Source organism: Pungitius pungitius, chromosome 3, assembly GCF_949316345.1.
Source record: "Pungitius pungitius chromosome 3, fPunPun2.1, whole genome shotgun sequence".
NCBI classification, from domain to species: domain Eukaryota; kingdom Metazoa; phylum Chordata; class Actinopteri; order Perciformes; family Gasterosteidae; genus Pungitius; species Pungitius pungitius.
Window position 1 is genome coordinate 12,789,669 of NC_084902.1, and position 23,405 is coordinate 12,813,073.

Consider the following 23,405-nt stretch of genomic DNA (forward strand, 5'->3'; position numbering starts at 1 on the left):
TGTATGTGTATCTGTATTGGTGATATGAAATATGAATGTGCTAAAGCAGAAGGTTAGGTGAATGGAGAGAATATCGGTGGAGTCTAAAAGTCAGGAACAGGATTTAGTATCTTCACTTTCATACAGAGTATACTACAATACATTTACCACTTTGTTGGAAGGAATATTTGTTTATAACATGACTTTTGGCAATGCTACATTCTAGTTTGCCTGCAACTCAACATCAATAGCCCGCTATTTGATCCTGGTCTACCTTTTCTATTCATGAAACGATAACCAAGCTTTGATTGCAGAAACCAGCTGATAGTGGTCCGTCAGGCAGACCGCCATCAAACGTGTTTTTATGAAACAAAACGCTGCTATTTTATGAGTTTACCTTATCTCTTCTTAACGTTGTTGTCCCAGCTGCACCCTCACAATCTTCACAGGCACTGTTCCCAGTTCATACACACTGTTGTCTTAAGCACACATAACGATTTGTATAAGAAATGCTCCAGGACATTGGGAGATAGACTTTCCTGCTTTGATGTATTAACTAAAAACTAGAAAGAGAAAAGATTAAAAAAAAATCAAAAAGCATCTGCCCCAAGTTCAGTTATGACTGAATATACCAAAAGGTTTCCTTCACTGTTTGCTCTTATTTATGAGTCTCTCCCTAAACTCTGATATGCACCTCATAGTGTCATACTCTCTTTCCCAAGATTAGGGAGGGAGACCAGGTGATCTTAGCTGCAGAAAAGCCTCTGTTTGATGCATTGTAAGAGATTTCCCTGGACCAGATCCACACGCTGATGATCGTGTCCATGTTATAAGCCTAAAATACAGCCCCATTTCCCTAATGTTTACGGCAGCCACACGCAGCTTTCATTAACGAAAAAAGGTGCTCCTGTTGCTCCATAACAACCTCGCCAAATCAATTATTTCCATTTAGGAGCACACATATACATGCACTCAGCGATAAACGTCAAATGTAAATGGATTTTAAAGCAGCAAATTTTCCTAATGACGGCCGAAATCAGGCGACGAAACATGAGATTAGCTCTAAATGCCAAGCAGGAAAATAGACCACACATAGACGGCGGGAAATTAATTTGGAACAAAAAGCCAGTGGCAGATTTTCCACCCTTATCTCTTTGTGTGAACTTTACACGGAGCAGAATGACATTGGTTTTATTACCGTGAAGCTTTGATGACGAGCTAGATGAGTAAAAGTGCTGACAAGAGGCAACGGGCGGGCGTTCACTCACTGGCTGCGCGCCCATCACAGGCGCTCAAGGATGCTGAGAGGACGTTGGCCTCTGTCGCGTTATGGCCTGAATGAGGAGGCCAATGGCAGGGCCAGGTATCAGGGGTTAAACACACACAGCTGGGGCATAGTATCTGAGAAAAGGGGAAAACCTGCACTGAGTCAGACACAATAATCTCCCACACCCACTCAGACTCACTCACTCACACTTGTTTGTATAGACAGCTTGAATGCTGACGCTGGTGGAACCTCAACAGCTTTCAGGTGCCTGCTCTCGAATCCATGTGTTACACTTTTCCCCGCTCTCTGCGTCTCCTTTTAATGTCATCTCTCCAACAGTGAGGGAGAACAGAGATTCTCCTACCGACTCGCCATTCTTTACAGAGTTTTATTGCCTGTGTCTGTCACACCTTCAGGCTTTGCTGCACACGTGCACCTGTGTACTCAGCATTCCGTTTTATCAGCTGTGTGGAGTCGACTGCACAAGGTAAAGCTTGAAGGTTACAGTGCCCCATGAGCAGGAGCTATTCAAAATGATATATTGGTAGATCCTCCACGCCCATTTTGCTGGGACAACATCAGTATTAGTCACAGTTTGTTATGCCTGGATTTATTTGATGTTTATTGATGGCTACTGTTTGAGAATTGACCGGTTGAAGCTACAACTTTATTAATATTTATGTTTGCTAAAACTGTCACTATATCATGAGTAAGATAACCTTTGAAAAATATCTAATTCCTCTGCCTGCTTTTAGTGCTTCAAATTGCATTTGCTAGATGCCACTGCGTCGGATAAATCAGAGACGAGGAGCCGAACAATAACTGCTCGTGAATCTTGTTTGTTCAATACATATAAATATATAATATAAGTATGTGAGAACTTTTTAAAAGTGGACCTCTCCTTTAGGAACAAGCAGTGTCTTCCGCTAACGAGGATTTACAGCATGCATACCATAGATGCAGTGTCTAATATTCCAGAGTCGGTGTGTCAACATCCATCTGTGGCTAGATGTGCTTATGTGCATAATTTTACAATGACACTCAATGAAATCACCATAATGAGATGTGTAACAATATGTATGCATGAGATTACACATTTGGTGCACCGACGTCTTATGCAAATTATGCCTTTGTGCATAAACTGACTTTTCCGAGTGTTTTGCATCCGACTCCAGAGATTTGGTAAAATGTGATGCCCGTAGTCTTCTATTAGATGTGCATAAATTAATAGACAGTGTGGACAGTTATTAATGGTTCAAGACTCTCCGTTGAGAAATCTTCTGTGCGTTTTGACATATTTGTGGGGACATAAACTTGACGACAGCACAATACGGCCATCTTGGAGTCTGTGCCAGTCTGCTCCGTGCCATTTTTTCAATGCACTGTTGACTGCAATGAATTACCTCATGTGCCCTTTGTCATTATGACAATGCAGAGGGATGTGAAGTTGACAGCGTCAACTTCATTAGTTCCCATTTCCATGTGAACAACAGCGCTGAAGAGGCCTTCAACCTGCCCACTTACCTCTGTTCTTCTTACAAATGGCATGAAGCCGATATATGCGCACACACACACACACAGTTACTCACGCATTCCACTCCACTTGCACATTACCATAGATAACTGCCCGTCACAATCCCTGACTGGTCTTTCTTATTCTTTCTGTCTGTGATAAAGATAATCAAATAATCTAGATGAAGTGCTAACAGGAACCAAGGGTGTGAGGAACTGTGTGCCAGAGCCACTCATTAATTGGCTACTGGATTCTACAGGACTTTGATTTATATAGATTGTGGCCAGGTGGCGTTGGGGGCTCCAGGGTGCCTTATCAAAGGGCCGCCCCGCTCCAAACCTTTTTGCGTTGGGTCATTAATCTTGCTGTCAGTGACCTGTCATTCGAAGAATCTCTTGCCTCATACCTCACCCCTCTCTCTCATCGTCCTGACCGCCGGGGTAGTGATTGCAGAAGAAAAGGTGGCCCGGGCTCTCTGAGGCTTCCACCCGTACACCACCGCATCTAATCACTTGATCAGGGCCGTGTTTGATGACGAGTACGCTGAGTGGAGGTTGGCCGAAGAGACCCAAGGGCTGGCTTGTCAGAAGCAAACTGCACAGAGTGTGGAGCTACTCATCCACGTTGCACCGTAGACTTCTGGTCTTTCTATGGGCTCTTTGTGTGTTAGAAAGTATACCATGTGATGATGTTGAATTTGCATTCAGCCTTGTCGAAGCATTGTCAACAGGTGGCCCGTGAAAAAAACTGTCCTCACAGCATGCTGACATGGCGGTTCTGTGCACGTCTGAGGTCTGAGGGGGAGGCCAAGGTGCTGAGCTCATGTTTCCCTACCCAGCAAGCAACAGCAGTAAGCAAAGCACCGTGATTGGAATAGAACCACAACACTGCCACTTAACAGTGCAAAATTAGCTGTCTTCATTTTTCTCATTTTCTTATGCCCTTCAGTTTTTTTAATGTATATGTTTTGTCAACTTGGCTGATCTGAGTAAGTCTTATTATCATACCAGCAGGATGAATTACAGAACTAAAAGGGAAAGTTATTCATGAGCTGCGATGAATTGGGATTTCCCTTTCAGAATGAAATGAATGAAAACCTTTTCCTTTTTCAATCAAAGTAAATGCTCCTGAAAGTGTATATTGAATAGAAAAAAATTAATCCAATGTTTGAATTGTTCATACATCTTATTTGGTCACTTTTTAGGAGATGTGGGTAACGTATATGCATAGATTTGTGTCCCTCATTGGGCTCTATATTTTCAAAACGGGGTTTGTTTAAAGAAAGTTCCCTCTCCATACTCAAATGACAAGAGGCTAATAACTACTCAGCCTTCTGTCAAAGTGCTATTCATACTTTCACAGACCCAATGACAGTAATAATAACGAATGGTGGGCCGCTGTCTTTTTAACAGCACCTGCAGCTCAGCAATTACAGACTTTAATTAGCCCTTTAATGATAGATTTAACACTTATCTTATAATTTTATAGTAGCAATATAAATTGATGAAGAAATTCCCCTGCCATTTAAAAAATAAAAATCTGACTGTGCCCAGTAAAAGGCACTGCAACTTGATCTATTTAAAAGCACATAGACAGTCATTAGGGGTGAGTGTGTCAGTGTGTAAGGGCCTTAACGAATTTGCCAGCCGCTGATTGCTCTGGGAAGAATCTGCGGGGTTATGTCAAGGTGACTATGTCAATGTGTCGTTCCTGTGCGCCCTCATGCAGAACATTGCTTATTTATACATCTGATTTCTCTATTCAATTGGTTTAGCTGCTCCTGTTGCAGCGAATCGAGCCGAATTCCCCAAAGAAGCCTGACAATCAATAGTGAGGTAGCTGACGCAGCGCCGTGGGATGGGGTGTGAGTGAGGAGCTGACAGGGCTCTCATCATGTCTTCAGTACATCTGACATGTGGCGTCAAACACCGAGCTCTCACCGCTATACCCTGGTTTCATTCTATCGCATTACTTTCTTTGTTGGGAATGTGCCGTTCTTGCTTGGTCAGCTGTTTATGGTCAACCATACACACACACACACACACACATGTGGTGTGTTTGTACCTGTAAATTGGCCGTTTGTGATGCGTTTTCTGCCACCAAAGCTTTTAGAAGTCTTGACGTTTCCAGATGTTCCTGCTCTCCTGCAATATGTTAAAGGAGAAGCGGGCCGCTTAGTATTGATTTACCATCATTCATCTGGTGATGCAGGGTCCAGCTGAAAGCAAAATGGATAGATAATGAGATTTTGGAATGCGACATCCTCATGTGTGTCAAAGTAGTACTAAAATAATGTATATTTATATATACAAATATGCATTTTATTTCTTTTCTTTTCCTGCTTGTGTTTATATTTTGTGGTTTTAAAATGAACTTAAATACACTATGTGGGGAAATTACAGTGCATTTATAGCCATGTGTTTGCTTATGACATCGTCTTTTATGTTTACACATTTGGGGATATTTTTTATTCATCAATGCGCTGCTTGATTTGTCCTCTTCAGCTGCTTGACAGTGATGGAAGACGGGGGCAACAATGCCATTTATTTCTCACATTACTGGTGTCAAACCTCCCCTGTTTTTCATGTTACATTATTCAACATTATTCATTTTGTTTTTGTGACCCAAAAGAAACCCAAAATGAGGAAGCATATGCCCTTATACCACATTGTGGATATGGTATCATGTTCACAGAATACTGGGAATTGATAACTGAGATGGGGGCTTATCCAGAATGAGGGTCGTACATCACACGTACAACCTGCTGTGATGTTCCACTTTTGTTGAACGGTAAACATAAGTCTAATAATTCCCTTATATATTCATCATATACCTAAATTGAATGTATATGGCTTTCTTTACCTGCCATAGGTGACAGCACTTCCCTGACCTATAGCGCAGCACTAGAGCTGTCATGCACATTAATTTAGTAGCAACAATCCATCACTTTGAAAAGCCCCCCTGGCTTTTAGTGTATTAACACACATTAACAGTCCCCTCCATGCTGAGCCTCACCCCACCACATCCCTCCTGCCAGCCCCCATTGGACCACTGATGAAGGAATGGTGAAGAAGACGTTTATCGTCCAATGCTATTGACCTGCAGATTCAGAGTGATTTATCCACCGTTTTATTGGGATTGTTTTTTTCTGAGCGTGCAGAAGTTTTACGTTCTTTCTTACCCCTTAAAATGCCCCACTGCTGTTTCACATCCAATGGCTTCTGACTTGATTTATCTGGTTAAAGAAGGCATCGAAGAAAGCAAGAGAGCAGTGACGTCCCACTCCATTCATCAATGTAAAGGCCAGTCTCCCCTTGAAAAAGGGGTAATTCTAATAGAGCCCTTACTGCTCCGCTGTGTCATCAGGAAAAACTAAATAGGGCTCATCTGAGAGCAACGTCCCACCGCATTTCAAGAGTACAGAGAATAAAGCGCTTTCCTTCGCTTCCAAGCACAGCAAGCATTGACCGGCCCACCACGTCTCGGGCCTTTACTTAAACATATCATACGGTTTACCCTAAGGTGGAGGGCGCAGGGAGGGCTAAATCTCTTTATACCCAATTAAGCCTGCCACAGGAGGTTGGTAGTCATGGCTGCAACATCTTCTCCCTCGGTGCCCCATTAGAGCAGCGAGAAGCCTGTAGAAGCCAGAGTCCCTGGTGGACAAAGCCCCTGACCTAGAGCCAAGGAGAAGCACTCCAGCTCCATTCACCTAAATATACAGACGCAACTACAGAATACAAAGTCGCCTGCTTTTTCAGAAAGGAGGATGTATGTTGTATGTGTGTGCCAAGAGTGGTGAGGGGTCGTCCTTTGTTCATTTTTTTGAGAGCAGACTGTGTCTGAGTCAGAGAGGGAAAAACAGAAGACTAGAACTTAACAAACACACCTGAAAATTCAATATGATTCCAAATGTCTCCCCCAGACTTTCTTTGCCCTCCATGCCCGGTGAGAGCATCTCCCTGAGCATGAAGGCAAATCGACATTGGAAACAAGCCAAATATAAACTGTATTCCTTTTTCACTTGGTGCCCTGCTGTGCTCTAAAATGTATTTTTTACCACAACAACATGCCTTTCCAAATCATCCCAAGCGCTCCGGCACTCTTACCCAGTGGTTTCTTTGCATCACTCACAATTAAATGTCCCCTGTCCTCCCACCCATCTGGGATGGGCTGACTCCAACAGAGGAGACCGAGCCGCTGCTGCCGGAGTGCTTCAGCGGCACCGGCCATCTGTCCCCGCCTGCAGGCTATTGTGCCGATGCTCAGCTGCCTCACAATCGATGAACATGCAGACGAAAGAGGAGAAAAACTCCTCAAACGGGGACTTTTATCTGACTCCTACTCTGACCTGAAGTCTGCAGGTGTGCTACTCTTTCTGTGTGTCTGGTTGTCTTTCTCTTTATGCCTCAGTCTGTTTTTTTTTTGTTGCCACTAAAGCCCACAGCCACAACAACCAAACCCCCATCCCCCTATCACGCAGACTCAAATCCTGCAGACAACCGGGCAGAGAGACTGTGTGGTATTTTCGTAGTAGTGATTATTATCACAATCTCAAGTGGTGTGTACCTGCATGTGGCTCTTCATAATTATCCACCAATCCCACCTGAGACGCTCCATTCGCCAAGACACCATGTTTTTAAGTGTCAACCTCACCGCAACGGGCAAATATTTGGAGTGTATTTATTTTCATTTACTGACATTTTAAGAATAAAAATAAAAGTATGTGGTGCTAAATTTTAGACCAGAAAAGCTTGCTTCCCTGTCTCGATTTATTTTGCTTAATTCATGCTATGTGAGTTATGCTTGAAAGGGACGGAATACTGATTTTAAAAATAGTGTGATCTTCAGCACAAGCTGCTAATTTTTAGGTAGCTACAGGCTTATCGGTGCTATCATGCACTGAAACATGGTTAGGGGAGATATATCTAATTACAGAGGATTGCATTCCATTAACTGGGAAACCATTAAGACGTTAGATGGGCCCACCAGTGGTTAATCACATGGTGGCAGGACTGGTTGAGGGATTCATATGCATTTGCTAAGCCAGTCCAAGTTGTCAAAATGCAGCTGAAGCCCTGCTTAGTTGGTTTTAACTTAATCTGTGAGCCTTTATAAACTGTCAAAACTACAATAAATGGAAGGATAACCGGGAGGCAAGAAATCTTTCAATGTATTGATCCATACTATGAATAAAGATTGCTTATATTGAACATATTGATCTCCCCGTAGCATTCAATGTTTGCAAAGGCTCACACATCAAGAAAGGAGCTGCAAATTAGAAATCAGACCTGCTGCTTTTGAAGCTGCGCAGTTGAATAACTAAATAAATAGGATGAGTCTAGTGTCATTGCAAATAACCTGTTGGGGGTGGAAAAAAAGACAGATAGAGACACAATTCTTGAGACAGAGCATTAGAAAGAAAGACATTGACAAATGGAGAGTGTGAGGGGTTGAAGGATTGACTTTGGACATGTGAAATTAAGATGTAGTGCATTCAAGAAAATCCTATTAAGGCCCAGGTTCATTGTGTTTTTTCTACATTATTGTGTGTCGGGTGCGTGTGTGTGTGTGTGTGTGTTGTAGAGGGAGAGAGACAAAGAGGCAAAACAAAGAGGGCAGGTTGATTGTGTGAGGGTGAGAGTGAATTTGAAGCTTTATTACCGGAATATATTGCAGACCAAATTGCAAATCTCGGAGCAGTTATTTCTGCCTCGAGATGTTACTTCAACACCACGTTTGAGGCAAATCATCCTTTAATGATATTGCTTTTTGCAAATGAGGGAAGGCAATGAATGAGGCGGGGGTACAATCCGATAAGGCGGGCACCTAACTAAGTGGGTCTCTCCTTCTCAACCTTCAGCCAGCCGACCTCGCTGCTTAGACCATTATTCAAGCCATAACAAGCTGATTCATTTAGGCTGTCGGTGTGCAGAATTAGATTGCCGCTTCAGCGACCGTTGAGCAAAATATAAAGATGTTTTTTTGCACCATACATGCAGCATTTACATAATTCCAGCTCAAGTTCGGGGCCGCAGTAATAAGTTGAGATAAAACTGTCATTAGGGGCATCAATGGGCAGGGAACATGAGACGCACAGTGCGAGATTAATGTGGGAGCTATCCACGGTGCTGAAATGTCAGGGGACACAAAACAATGAGACTTGCTATGTGGGGATAATATACCTGTATTGCCATATACTTGTTTTTTCTTGTGTGGGTTTGTGCGTGTAGAGACATACGTGAGTCTATGTTTACTAATGTGAAGGTCAAAATTGATGGTCTTTGATGTGTTCGCAAGTTTCCTATCCCATTGTTTATTGCTTTTACCATGAGATTTAAATCGGTGAAGGCAGTTTCAGTATATTTCAAAGCATTTAGCGTTATTTCAGTTGATCATAAGTAGAAAAATACATTTATATATGGATTTACAAACCCGCACACTGGGAGGGAGACTTTCCACAATAGTTTGAAATTGGATTCATTGCTTGCTCTAGTATTAGTATTCTCCTTAAAGTACCCATTTTAATTAAAATAATATAATAATAGAAGTCTGATCCTTCAAAAGCAATGCACAAAATTCTGTTTTTCTCCAACAAAATCCTGCATTTTTAAATTGTTGAGAGAGCATTTCACGTCCTTTTGGCTACAAAGTGTTTTATGTTCCTATTCGGTGAAGGAGCTACCTTTGTGTTTACATCTTAATCCTTGGTTGTGTCTTGAACATGATGGCAACAATTTGTACATTCAAATATTATCAACATCACAATTACTGTATCCAAATTGACAAACAAATAATGTACATATAAATATATATATGTATGTATATAATGTATGTATAGAAGCTATATAAACAGCTTGTGATCAGTCCTTACCTGAACAGAAACTTATGTTAATGGGTGTTAATTGTCAAAGTAAATCTTCAGTTAATCAAACAAACAAATGTATCCAATCGATGCTACAATACAGAAACAGCTTCACAGGGACATGCAAACCAGGATAATGTGCAATTTGTCACAGGCAATGACTTTAAACAGCACATTAGCCGAAGATCAACTTGGATTTATCCATCAGAGGCTGGAACAGCTGTAATGGGATGTTGGGCCATTATGGATGCTTCAGACAGCATTTGTTGTGTGGTCATCGCTATTCACAGGGATGCTTGAACCCCAGGATATACACTCACCGGCCACTTTATTAGGTACCCCATGCTAGTAACGGGTTGGACCCCCTTTTGCCTTCAGAACTGCCTCAATTCTTCGTGGCATAGATTCAACAAGGTGCTGGAAGCATTCCTCAGGGAGTTTGGTCCATATTGACATGATGGCATCACACAGTTGCCGCAGATTTGTCGGCTGCACATCCATGATGCGAATCTCCCGTTCCACCACATCCCAAAGATGCTCTATTGGATTGAGATCTGGTGATTGTGGAGGCCATTTGAGTACAGCAAACTCATTGTCATGTTCAAGAAACCAGTCTGAGATGATTCCAGCTTTATGACATGGCGCTTTATCCTGCTGAAAATAGCCATCAGAAGTTGGGTACATTGTGGTCATAAAGGGATGGACATGGTCAGCAACAATACTCAGGTAGGCTGTGGCGTTGCAACGATGCTCAATTGGTACCAAGGGGCCCAAAGAGTGCCAAGAAAATATTCCCCACACCATGACACCACCACCACCAGCCTGAACCGTTGATACAAGGCAGGATGGATCCATGCTTTCATGTTGTAGACGCCAAATTCTGACCCTACCATCCGAATGTCGCAGCAGAAATCGAGACTCATCAGACCAGGCAACGTTTTTCCAATCTTCTATTGTCCAATTTCGATGAGCTTGTGCAAATTGTAGCCTCAGTTTCCTGTTCTTAGCTGAAAGGAGTGGCACCCGGTGTGGTCTTCTGCTGCTGTAGCCCATCTGCCTCAAAGTTCGACGTACTGTGGGTTCAGAGATGCTCTTATGCCCACCTTGGTTGTAACGGGTGGTTATTTGAGTCACTGTTGCCCTTCTATCAGCTCGAACCAGTCTGGCCATTCTCCTCTGACCCCTGGCATCAACAAGGCATTTCCGCCCACAGAACTGCCGCTCACTGGATGTTTTTTCTTTTTCGGACCATTCTCTGTAAACCCTAGAGATGGTTGTGCGTGAAAATCCCAGTAGATTAGCAGTTTCTGAAATACTCAGACCAGCCCTTCTGGCACCAACAATCATGCCACGTTCAAAGTCACTCAAATCACCTTTCTTCCCCATACTGATGCTCGGTTTGAACTGCAGGAGATTGTCTTGACAATGTCTACATGCCTAAATGCACTGAGTTTCCGCCATGTGATTGGCTGCTTAGAAATTAAGTGTTAACGAGCAGTTGGACAGGTGTACCTAATAAAGTGGCCGGTGAGTGTAGTTTTTAAGTGAATGTGCTGTGAAAAACTTGTTTTTTTGTGTTATTTATTGGCTTTTGATCCAACACACGAGGAAACCAATTATTTGACAGAGTTATTTCATTTAAAGACTATATATATATATATATATATATATATATATATATATATATATATATATCAGTAATAATCCCACTGCTCTTGCTCTCTCTCCCTAGCAGTTAGCCAGACCTTTTACTGCTGTAACGCTGAAGGCCAGTAACAGTAACTAAGGAGTGGGTGGGAAACAGACACAGTGTCACCATCACTGGGGGATTAAGGCAGCGCCATAGCACATTTAACAAAGATTAATCTCTTCCACTTACTGGGTCCTGTGTGTTTATTTTTGGACCATGTCTTTAGGGGAGCGGGGGGTTACCATGGCCATTATGGTGGTAACCTTTGTCATTAAATAACATGTGCCTGTGTGCACACATGAACACACAGGCATGGCGAGTTCATGATCTCAATAATCGTGTCTGTGCAGGTGCTTTGCTTCGTGAGAAAACCTTGCCCACATCCTCCTCACGTTGCCGCTCTCTTGTACTCGCGGTCGGTCTTGTCTTGCTTTCACCTGCGTTCAGCTTCTGTGGCATTGATGTGCTGCCTGTGAAGCAAATCAAACGCGCGGCCTCCGTCTGTGTCAGGCCCATCTCTCGCTTGACACCTGCCTCTCCCGAGGAAGCCGTGGCCCTTTATGGAGAGAGTGTCAATTTCAAGACAAAGCCAAGAGGACAGTTGAGCAGAATCCATATTTTAATAGTGACAAACGGAGCATACACAATTGAGGGAAATCAATACCGCTTTCACGTTTCATCATACATCACCTTTCTCTGAACAACTGCTTACCCAGGTTGCTTTGTCTCCCTGAAAGAGGCACAATGAATTGTAAACAAGCACTGTAGTTCCACCTCTCTTTGTTGTTTGTGGACAAAGAGCGATCTATAGTTGCTTGCACGTACAATAAATGGGTGTGAGAACATAGCATTAAATCTGCCAGGGAGCTGACGGGAGAACAATTTGTTTTGTTGTCTTTCGGCGCTACCCGCTCTCATCACACGTTATTACCATAACAAAGCAAATTGCCCCGTAGTAGTTGTCGCGATGTGTGTGCTTGTGTGTGCAGATCTTGTAGATCTCATTCCCTGAAGTAAGAACGTGTGAGAATATAATATATTGTTATGTATTATATGTAACAAATTGGTATTCTGTATATTATCCTAAATCAAAATTCGTTTGCGTCCTTGTAAGAAATTCTTGTTCTTTCAACCACTTATTGCTTTTGGAAGAATTGCAATGATTTAGTGATTTCCATTATATTCCTGACCAATTATGGATAACATTGCACTTAGTCCAGTTGAGGTCAGGCCTGCACAGGCTGGGTTTCCTTTAACGCCGTTCATCAGCAGGCAGCTTGTTCACCAGATGGGTCTCCGGTGCTGACAGCCCACAGCACGGAGCAAAGGTGAAGGATGACTTAGAAAGGACGGTGGGAGGCCCACGCATGATGACCTGTCAGGTTCTCTAGCCTGTCTTTGTGTGCCTTTTCCCCATGACCCCCCCCCCCCGCCCCCCCCGGTTACGCCCCGTCTGCTTCACAGCCCCACAGGTAGCAACGCAATGTTTGGTGATGAAAGGCCCCAGTAATGGATCTTCTCTATGTTCAAGCCCAACTAAACTGGTGTGACAGCTCTCCCCTCCCCCCCAAAACCTGCCTTCATGTTGTGCCTGTCTGGAAGTGAATCCATTTCAAATGAATCCATATCATTACAGACCTGGATGCATGTGTGTGTTTGACTTTGTCGACGAGGCGACGGTACGTGTTTGGCCTGTTCCCAGGTGGGCTGAGGAATGTGTACATGCAGTTTATCTGTCAACATTGACCCTAAGAGTAGTGCGCGATGGCAAACCCCTTGTTGAGTGAGACGGAGGAGGAAAAGGCAGAGTCAGAGTACGTTCAAAAAGACAAACAATGATAACCATAACAACCTCTGCACCGCTTTTCCTTCCATATTTGCTGATAGAGGGGACCTGTAGTGTCTATTTTCTGGGGCCTTATGTTGGCATTCAAGCAGGAGAAAAAAAACCATTCCAATGCCAGCAGGGAGATGATTGACATGGGAGCCTTGCCTAGTAATGTATAAAAATGTGCTTCTGATCGCTGTTCACTCATGCAGTGGTGCATGCTGGAAAATACAAATCCCGCCGCGAGCTCCGGGTCCCCTGTCGCCTGGCAATGTGTCCCCCCCACCAACCCCAGCGCTCAATCTGGTGTACAAGTGCCCATGCCCCCCCCCCCCCCCCCCACCCCCAGTCTATCTTCTACCCCCTCCTCCCACTCCTGCTCTCGCCTTGGCACACACGCTCTGGTATGCAGCGAAATTCAATCAGATGCTTAATTACATCTTAACATCGGTTCCTACCAGCTGGCTTTATTCCCCTGTTTCTGATTAAAGGGATTAGAAAAATGAAATTTAACAGTGGATTTGCATAGCGCTCTAAAAAGGGCACCGGCGTGTCTCGGCGGCTGCCTGGCCAGAGTTTGCAGCTCACATACTCTCTGCAGTCCAGGAAAGACACGAGCGTGTTCCTGCCCTCCGATTCTGGCCAGCAGGTACCACCGTTTACCAAGATGGGAGCTCGGCCGCGTCTCCTTCGCCCGTCTCCCTCGGAGTACTCCAGACATGATGCCCTCGGACACATGGGGCTCCGACGCGTGGATCGTATCGAAGAGAGGCGTACAAGAGATAGAGGAATGAGTTACTGTGTGTTTTATTGTGCGTATTCCACAGATGCTGAGTAGAAAAGCCTTTTTCCGTTGCTCATAGCCGCCTGATGAATGGCATACAGGGAAACCGGGTGGCTTTAGGCTTTCTCTTAATGGGGCCAAGTAGACCCACTATCCAAGCTGTGCAAAGAAAATGGGCCCATTAATCACAGAGCCACCACCATCATCTCCATATGATTATTCTCCTCATGTGCCGCACAGGAATTATTGTGGCATCCTGTGCTATCCACCGCTCTTTTATCCTTCTTTTCCCCCTCAAAATAACTTGGAGGCTTACTTTTCAACTTAATCCACCGTCAGTAGACAAACTAAATCTATCCTGAGAGGAGATCTGGTTACGCATTCACTGTTTATTTCGTGCAATTAAAAAGTGATTCTGTTGGAAGTTTGTATTAAAGGGATTAAAGGCTTATTGGTCCGTCAATTCACAGAGAGAGAAAGAGGAAACAGTGCAAAAGAGTGGGGGAATAAAACAGATAAGGAGGTCTGCGGAGAGAGTGGGAGAGACACTTGAGTATTTAATATGAGTATTATGTCAGCGTGTACTTTGGGAATGTGTGCGTGTGTGTGTTTACTTTGACCAATTAGTGAATCCTTAACCATCGGAGCTATTTTGGCATCAATTTGGGAACAAACCAGATCAATCATTAACATTTGCTTTTGGTGAAGGACACTGTAATTAGTCCCAATGAAACAGGGGGTTGTGCTCAAGGAAAGGGTTGCACGGGTAGATGGAGCTGTGAGAAGGCTGTGGCGTTGATAGTCACACAACACGAGACTCTACTGCCCCCTTTAGGGACTGGAAAGCACATCACTTCTATCTAAACTGCGTTCAAAAGATTTTTAAAGGACACAATGGAACATTATATGATATTAAGACAAGCAAAAATTGATAAAATATTTTTTTCCTGTAGCCTGACATAATTACAGTAGTAGTAATATATGAATTATTGGGTTTGAATTGGAATTGGTTCAACTGGAATTTTGACCTCACTTCTCGTGATCTTTCCACCGCCGAGGTTTTAGGCCAAATTGTTTCAATTTGACAACAGACACAACAGACATAGCATGCATATGTAAAATGCACACCAGAGTAATTGAACTAGGCTGAGCGTCTCAGAACCGTATAAAGGGTTTAGGGTTTAGGTCTGTTTGCAATGAGGCAGTGCCATCTCCTGGCCAGAGGACGCATTTCATTTCATTTCATTGTTATCTTCTGCCTCACACAACAGCACGAACTGAAGTTTGATTTCTAAATACTGCTGCAATATTTTTCAATCAATGCGTATGTGATTAAGGTTTTATGAAGACATATTTTGCTGCCCTTTGGAGAATTTTTATAGAGTTTGCAATATCTCAGTTGCAGTGCAAATGACGGTGAGATATACTTATATTTGAAGTGTCCCACAGTGCAACACAACATGTAGTAGGAAAGACACTTTTAAACGCACATTTATAAGATAGTGTCCCTTTGTGTACATTTCACAAACGCATAATCTGCATATTCCCGCTGAGAAGTACATTTAAGGCCATTAATAAATAAAAGTAATCCTAAAAGTGAGAGCACCTCCCCTGGGCTCTTAAAAATATCTCAGTGTGTCTGTTCTTCTCCAGAAGCCAAATGACACACACCTTACCAAACTTGAATTGCTTTCTTTAGCTGACTCACATCTCAACCTCATTCAGATAAACACAGCTGTTAGTATTTTCATATTGATCCCTTGTGTGTGCTGTGTTGTGTACGTAACCTGACTGCCGTGGAGTGAGACTAACACAAATCAAACCACAGTTCTTTGAGAGCAACTATTCAGTGTGACTCTCTGACTCCTTCCCTCCACCTGAAAGTGGGCGTCCTCGCCGCTCTTTGAGGATAGAGATGATCAGTAAATGATTAATCCCGACCAATCAAAAGGATCTTGTAGATAAGAAAGCGCCCGATCAACAGATCTAATCTCTTTCTCGGTCCCTGACCTCCCTGGGGTGGAATCCGTGGCTGATGTGGCTCACCTTAACATTGAGGGAATCCTACACTGCCCTCTGCTGGGCGCTTATCGTTTGACAGAGGTTGACCTCAACAGCACCCTCCTCACATCTGCTGTATATTTGGCTGCTCTTTTTGAAGCTTGTAGGGCTCTGCTCTTAATGCTAACACCTTTTATATGACGCCAAATGTCTCACATGCTTCTCATTACACACTCCACTGAACACAAACTGCAGCAGAGGGCTCTTTAGAGGCACATTGGATCAGGGGAGCGCAGTATTAAAAGATGCAGATCCACAGTTATGACCCTCTCTCAGCCATAAATGAGGCCCATTTACACTGAGGGTTATGTCATTATCACCCGTGTACTTGGGGTAAAGCCAACACCAGTCAGTGTGTCTCGTGTTCGTACAGATTGTGTGTGGACTTCGCCAAAGTCAATACACTGTGGAAAGTGCAGGTGTCTTATGTTCAAGCTCACTGAAGGGGGACTCCACTGCACTGATAACGCACACATATTATACTTAATATACAGCTTAACTGCTCCTGGCAGCTTTTTTATTTGTTTCTTTGTGCAAGCAAAAGCACCATCTCAAAATGAGAAAATTTTCCCTTGAGTGAGTATAGTTAAAGAAGAGAGACATATATTAAATGATACTTTCCATGCATTATGCAACAAGTAATCAATATGAATATGTTCAGGTTCTTTCAACATGAACACATGTTGTTACTTATTTGTTCCTCATTGTATACAAATGAATTTAATGTATCTTATCCACAAGTTTCTAACAATAAATGTCCAGTATTATGCATTTTAATCCAGTTACGATTCGATAACAAGGATGGAACACATATACACATTTGCAAAGAAGATCCAACCAAGAGAGTTATATAGTAAAAATTAAGCCTCAACTGAAAGCGAGTAAGACAGAGAGAGAGAGAAGAGGAGAGGAGTCCAATGCTGAGTATTCAAGGGGGGGTTATGGTCCAGATGGCCCTGCAGCAACAGCAGCTGTAAATCACAGTGTGTTGTGCGATCTGGGCGATAGTGCAGCACACTGGAATCTCACTGCAAGGTGAGACCGCTGACAACAGGGAAACAAGAACTTTGCGGTGGAAGGTGGGGAGGTAAATTACATTAGCGCTGTTAGTCTCTATAATAGAGCGAATGCTTCAGCATTAGTGCACAGTTACACAATAAGACAACTGCTGCTGCTGTATTGGGCCATTCTATATTCCTCTTGAATGTTATTGTTAGGATGATTCAACACAAATAAATCATGGTAACACAAATTGGGTAACCTTTTTCAGTCACGATTACGATATGAGCTGTGAAGGTACACAGGGTGCAAACGGGTGAACATAAACAGCCTACCCTTATTGAGGCTACAGCGCAAATATCAGTTTCTTCCTTTGTAAGTGATCCTATGTGTGTCTCCCTGCACACATTAACCTTCAGCCAGGTTCCTCCTATGACTTCTCATTGATTGGAGAGTGGAGTCTCAGGGGGAGACTGTGTGCGTGTGTGTGTGTGTGTGTGTGTGTTGAAGAAGACAGATAGTGGTGTGAGGGTGTGGGGGGGCACAGTGGTGCTGATTGAGAGGACCGTCGTAACCTGGCCATGCACGGAATGCCGGGCGTGGTCTCATTCATCACGCCAAACGTAAAGCTCATTCAGCAGCAGCAGCAGCAGCAGGGGCTCTGCAGAAGATGCATTGAGATGTGTTTCTAAGAACATGACCGTATTGTGAGATCTGTGAGACCACCCCCCCCCCACCCCCCCCTCCCCCAAAGGTGCTGGCGCAGATCCCACGCTGAACTGTATTTACAACTTGCAGATTAGATTTTGCCGAGCTAGATATCGTGCAGTAATTCTTACACCCCACCTCTATGAATCTTTGCATTCTGGAGGTTGAGAAGGTGATGAAATATGAGTGGCTTGGTACTCTGGTGTGCAGGTTGAAAAAAATGCATAGTGTAGTCCCAATGTCTAATTTATGTTACATTTGACTCCCCCCTCCAAAGTAGTACTTACAGTAATACAAATTCTGATAAAACACTGACAAATACATACTTTAAGTTGTTGTATATGGAAGTTACACGAGCAAAGATTTACCCCACAGTAAAAGGAGCAGTGAGGAGAATTTCAATTTAAAGATAGAGCAGCTAGAGCTGTGGACTATTGGTGCTACTTACTAAAAGGAACAGGTGGACTATACACTCATTCATTTTTTGCAGTGCTTTGGAAGATAAGATTGAAAGCACTCTCTGTGTTAAATATGACATTTCACCCTTCAGCTTGTAAGCTAAATGACTTGAAACAGGAACCAACTAATGATGTAACAATGCTGTGATATCAAACAGCAGAAACACCTTAAAAGTAAGTCTGATAAAATAGATTAACAGCTACTATGATAAGTGTAATACTACTTTAGATGATGCATTTTGTAAGAGGATTAAATGTGGTGTCTGGTGGGGCTAGATGTCCAGATCGAGTTCTCTCTTTGCTTTAGGTTAAATCCTCCTCCGACTCGACTGTGGTTTGTTGTCCATTGGGCAGCTCCTTGCTCTTTCTTCCTGTGTGAATGCATGTATCAGTGGCAGAAAGTGGGTCCCAGTCGCCCCAAATCCCTTGCTGTGATCCAAGCTGTGTTCTAGTGTCGACTGTTCATCCCTGCCGGGTGTCTTTGTACCACCCATCAACCATGCTGTCACATCTTGTTGGCCAGAATGTGATCCTGATAAACACCATACTGACGCGAGGGAGAGAGGAGCTACATTTAAAAGGCGCCGCTCATTTTCAAGGCTATAATGCACTCTCTAAAACACTGCAATACAATAAGCTTTAATTACATTTTCTCTGTGGGAACTTTCTGCTTCAGAAAATAAAATGACTAGACATTAATTGTTAATGTGACATTCACAGAGAAAAAAATGTAGGATTGGAATTAAAGAGATAAGACAGTGTTTGTACGCATGTGTATGTAGTGTATGTGGTTCTTTCTTCTTTTAGCACCATGAGCTGCAAGGGTTTGCAGTTCCTTCAAGCTGGGAGCTGCAGCTGTAACTGGAACATAAAGGGTGTGGTGTGATGGCGTTTTCACTCGCTGTTTTACTGATGTTGCACTGAATTTATTTGAGCGTCTGCCGACTTGAGCCAATGATCCCGGTGAAGATTGTGTTGCAATGGTTTAGCAATGAGGAAAGTCCAACCTGCAAATCAGGATTATTGGATGGTGACTGGCAAAGTTGTCAGGGGAAGGAGGTTTTAAAAGGTTTTCGTTGTTTTCTAAGGTCAATTGTGTCGCAAACCTCGCAACGAGACGTGACAGAGATGGAAAATAAATCAAAACAAGAAAAAGGAGCGGTAGCTCAGTAGCTGTGTTTTACCTTTCCGCAGTTTTTAGGACACAATACGGGCGAGGCTCACAGTGGAGCCGTTTTTATTTCTAACCTTTAGCTATCATTCAAAGTTGACGTGTGTAGTAGATGACATAAGGCAGAGGTTTGATCGCGTGGGGGCTCCACCCCTGACAATATGAGTGCTACACCAGAAGATAAACGAAGCCAGGTTGATCAACATGAGCTCAACATGAGTTATGATGCCGATAGAAAAGGCTGCTTCCATACAGCTTTTATTTAGAGCAGTCGTATCAGAGGAGTCAGACGTGTGTCAGATATATTGTTCTAAATGGCTGCTTTGTTAAAATAACATAATAATTAAGTAAGTTGAAACTAGATTTCGGTTGATATGGAGCTACGTATCTGAATGGAGGAATATTACAGCAGATTAGAACACGGTATGAGAAATGACCGAAGCCGTTTGAATGTTAAAGCAATAGTAAATGTTCACACGAGTGCAGTACAGATGGAATCCACTAATATGACACATTCGTAGTGGCATCAGCATCACATGTTGATGCTTGCCTCTCGTTTCACTCGGTGCGCAAAACAAAAGAAGCTGATTTAAGTCCATGATTACTGTGCTGAGAGATGACGTAATAATCTTTTATGAGTGTATCCATTCTCTGTAACCTGACCAAGACAAGCCATCCAACTGTGGCATGCCCTTTGGCTTCGAGTAAACACCCAGATAATCTCCTTCTCAGGCTGCATAAGAGGCACTTTGCCCCTGAAAAACAAATCATCTCAAAAACTCGTTAGGCACCGTGGAAAAGCTGCCTCTGTAGTTGACCAAGCCGCTTATTCTCCCTGGATAGAATCTGCATCGCATTGTCCGAATCACTAGTTGGCGTCGGCGGTGACATTTTGCAGGTAGTACGAATGTTAGATTGTTGTCCCGGGGGGGGGGTTGAAGTGGCCGTCCTCACTGCAGCGGTAATTATTCCAGAGGCCTAATCATTAGAGAGCTGTTTTAATCAGACTTTCATCAGTGGCTAATTCATTCTCCGGGAGCATGGTCCTCAACGGCCACTCCGTCAGGATTACTAGACACTTTTATAGGGCATTGTCCACACCATTTGACGAAATAAGACAGCCACACAGTCTATATTCCATAATAGTTTGTGACGTGAAGCTTTCAGCAAACAAATCAGCATCCCGCTCCTTTTTTTTTCCTTTTACATTGCATTTGTTTAGGAGCTGGCTACACTTAATAGTGGCATTTCACACCAAACTGTAATGAAGGGCATATGAGAGGGACGTGGGGGAGGGAGGAAGGGGAAGGTGCTGCTGACACCTCCGGTTTCCCACGTTAACCTGCACTCACCCACCTCCAGACAGCCTGCGCAGGCGGAGGAAACGAGCGATGTAACTCAAAACCCAGACTTGCTGAGCTTGTTTTTTTTTTTTACAAAAATAGTCTTTGGTGGGTGTGTGTGCGTGTTTGCGTGTGTATAGAGCATACAATTGTAAGACACTTTAACAATCTAGAGAGGTGGTCATTTGTGTCAGAATTTATTATTTTATTATTTCTTTAAAGCGGGTGCTTTTTTACAGGGCAGTTTTGTCACATGAATCAGGTACCAATAAAATTCTTTGTGGAAGAAAGAAGCGGCCTATTGAACTTTAAGATTGTTTTTGTGAATACGAGGTTATATAAAACTGAGCTTTGAGGAGAATGAAGTAAGTGCAGTTACAATATGCTGCAGAACAATGTGGGTATAATAATGTAGCTTTTTTGTTTCCCATTGCTGCACCCAGTATTTACCAAAAAGTGTCATCATTCATTTGTTGCTCGTACCATCAATTCAGTCAATGGTTCGTCCCCCCCTAAGTGTCTCCTTCTTTAGTAGTAACTGGTTTGTAAATCCGTGGTACTTGATTCACACAAAATAATAGTAAATAAAGAACCAACGGTATTCCTCATGTGTTCTTAAAATATCAATGTTTTATTAATGTTAATGATGAACAAGTGATGCCTTCGTCACCTCAAAAGCATTGCAGTGTAACCGTTCAAGTGTAAAGGTGATTTTCTTATTGAAACTTTGCTGTGGGGAATATTTTGCAGCAGTTAAAGATTCTTGATCACAAACGCACAAATCCCCAGTCAAACTGGTCTGCGCACTTGTCTATACAGGTGCATGCTGGGCAGGTCGGTTGGTTGGCAATTTTTTTGTTTGTTTTATATCTGGGAAAGCGTCAGAACGGGGTAATTCGGCTTCAGTTGTAGCACGTTCACGCACAGTTTGGAGCTCAACCAGGCAGGGCGGGTATCTACTGTGGAAAATGCTCTGATGGACGACAATCAAGTGCAGGCAAAAGCGCAAGAGCCATTGCACTTGAGAAATTGCTATTCACACCCTCCCCGCTCGTGTCCCTCAGTCTCTCTCCTCCGGTTCTCCCTCCCTCCCTCCCTCCTTTGCTAGATATGCCCTCTCTCTCCCTCCTCCTCTCTCCCCTCCTTCTCTCAGACGCTCCGTTGACAAAGTCAAGGCTGCTCTGTGGTGAACTATCTCTGTGATTTATTCCGTATTTTCAAATCAACACAGGCCCATGTGATCTGAGACGACTGGTTGATGGACAAAGAGAGAGGGGGAGGACGCACATGAATTTACACACACACACACACACACACACACACTCCTGGACACTCACTCACTCACCAGCCGCTACGAGTGACTTGAGAGTTGGTTGCCGTTGGATCGGCGATGTGTCGCCATCAGCGTCACCGAAGCTCTATGTGCCACACCGGAGTGGTTAAGCTCAGCCTCAGGGAAAAGCGTTTTCTTCTTGCTGTGCTCTTCTCTTTGCTCATGGGAGCTGTCACTTCTGAGCTCTGGGAAGGACTTTGACCAGGACTGCAGTAAATACCTCCCTAATTCCAACAGGGGCTGAAAAAGAGGAATAGAAAAAGGAACAGATCAATATTTCAAAAGTGACACTCGGGCTCCGGGCTTATTTTGCTCGTCTGGAACTTCTGGTTTCTGAGGCTATTGCTTTCAGAGATCATTCCAACCCCCCAGGAAGAGGAGGACGAGGCGTATTCGCTGCGTGAGTTTTGACCCCTGTGGGGTCGTCAGTGTCGTGGCCCCGGTCTTAGGAGAAGGAGACTTGTTGTTGTTGTTGTTTGGGATCTCTCCATACAGCTGTGTGAGATCTCACTGTGGGATAGCGCTCCCCATGGCCCGGGACTCTCTGCCGTTGCCCCGATGAAAGCTTCACTGGCAGGCATGGCCGGCGGGCGGACGCCGCTGCTGCTGCTGCTGCTGCTGGTGCTGGCGGAGGTCCTGATCGGAGTCTGTGCGCCTGGGGACGGCTCAGGGAAGAGCAAGGGAAGCTGGAGGTGGAAAGGGGACAGGAGCCGTGAGTAACTCCTCCTCCCTCTGCTACACTTTGTTCGCTTTTCCTTCTTCTTCTCTCCCTCTCCATCGTCCTCTTCCGACCCGAAAACCTCTTTTGTTCCTTGTACTTTTTAGTTCACTGTTCTCCTTCTCCTTCTATCCCCATGACTACCGAAGTGAGTTCCAGGGAGCATGACACGCTGCGTGCCACTTTGATTACTCTGGCTGCTCTTTGAGTCTCTGCGACAGGCTCCGATGTGAGAGTGAAATATGTCGTCTACACAGGGACGACCTTGGCATGTGTTGCCAGCTTTAAGAGGTATCAATATGCGCGCGGATGTGGAAGTGGCTCTCTGCTGTTTTGGATTTGCTGTGAGTTGCAATCCTAAGTTCATTATCCCCCTCTCTGGCTCTCCTCTGTCTCTCAGCATCACTCTAATATTCCTGCACGAATATCTCTCAGGGTCTCATTCTTAGTCATTAATTGATCAGCGTTGAGTTGTAAAAAGCTACTCAGAGCTATGGAGCAGCCTATTTCCTCGGCGTAAAAGCCGACGGTAGCTCTGAGTGACTTCATTAATAATGCTGACACATGAGTGCATGGATGTTGGGAGGATGTTCAAATTGAGCAGAGAGCTGCAGTTGATTCAGGACATAGCTGCTGTCCCCGGGCTTTTTGGCTATGGGCTAATGGGATTGTTTGGCATGCCACCACT

The 23,405-nt window shown here is 43.8% G+C and overlaps 1 protein-coding gene across 3 annotated transcripts in view; it reads left to right on the forward strand.

Moving 5' to 3' along the window:
* Positions 1–23,405, forward strand: part of robo1 (roundabout, axon guidance receptor, homolog 1 (Drosophila)) — a 200,146-nt gene that overhangs the window by 33,060 nt on the left and 143,681 nt on the right. Inside the window, exon 1 of one of the 3 annotated variants that reach the window (XM_062561225.1) lies at positions 21,840–22,711. The exons of the other annotated variants lie outside the window; for them this stretch is intronic. Coding sequence (XP_062417209.1) covers positions 22,558–22,711 — 154 coding nt within the window. The 5' untranslated portion in view covers positions 21,840–22,557. Of the gene's footprint in view, positions 1–21,839; positions 22,712–23,405 lie in introns of those variants that run through there. 3 annotated transcript variants of the gene reach the window in all.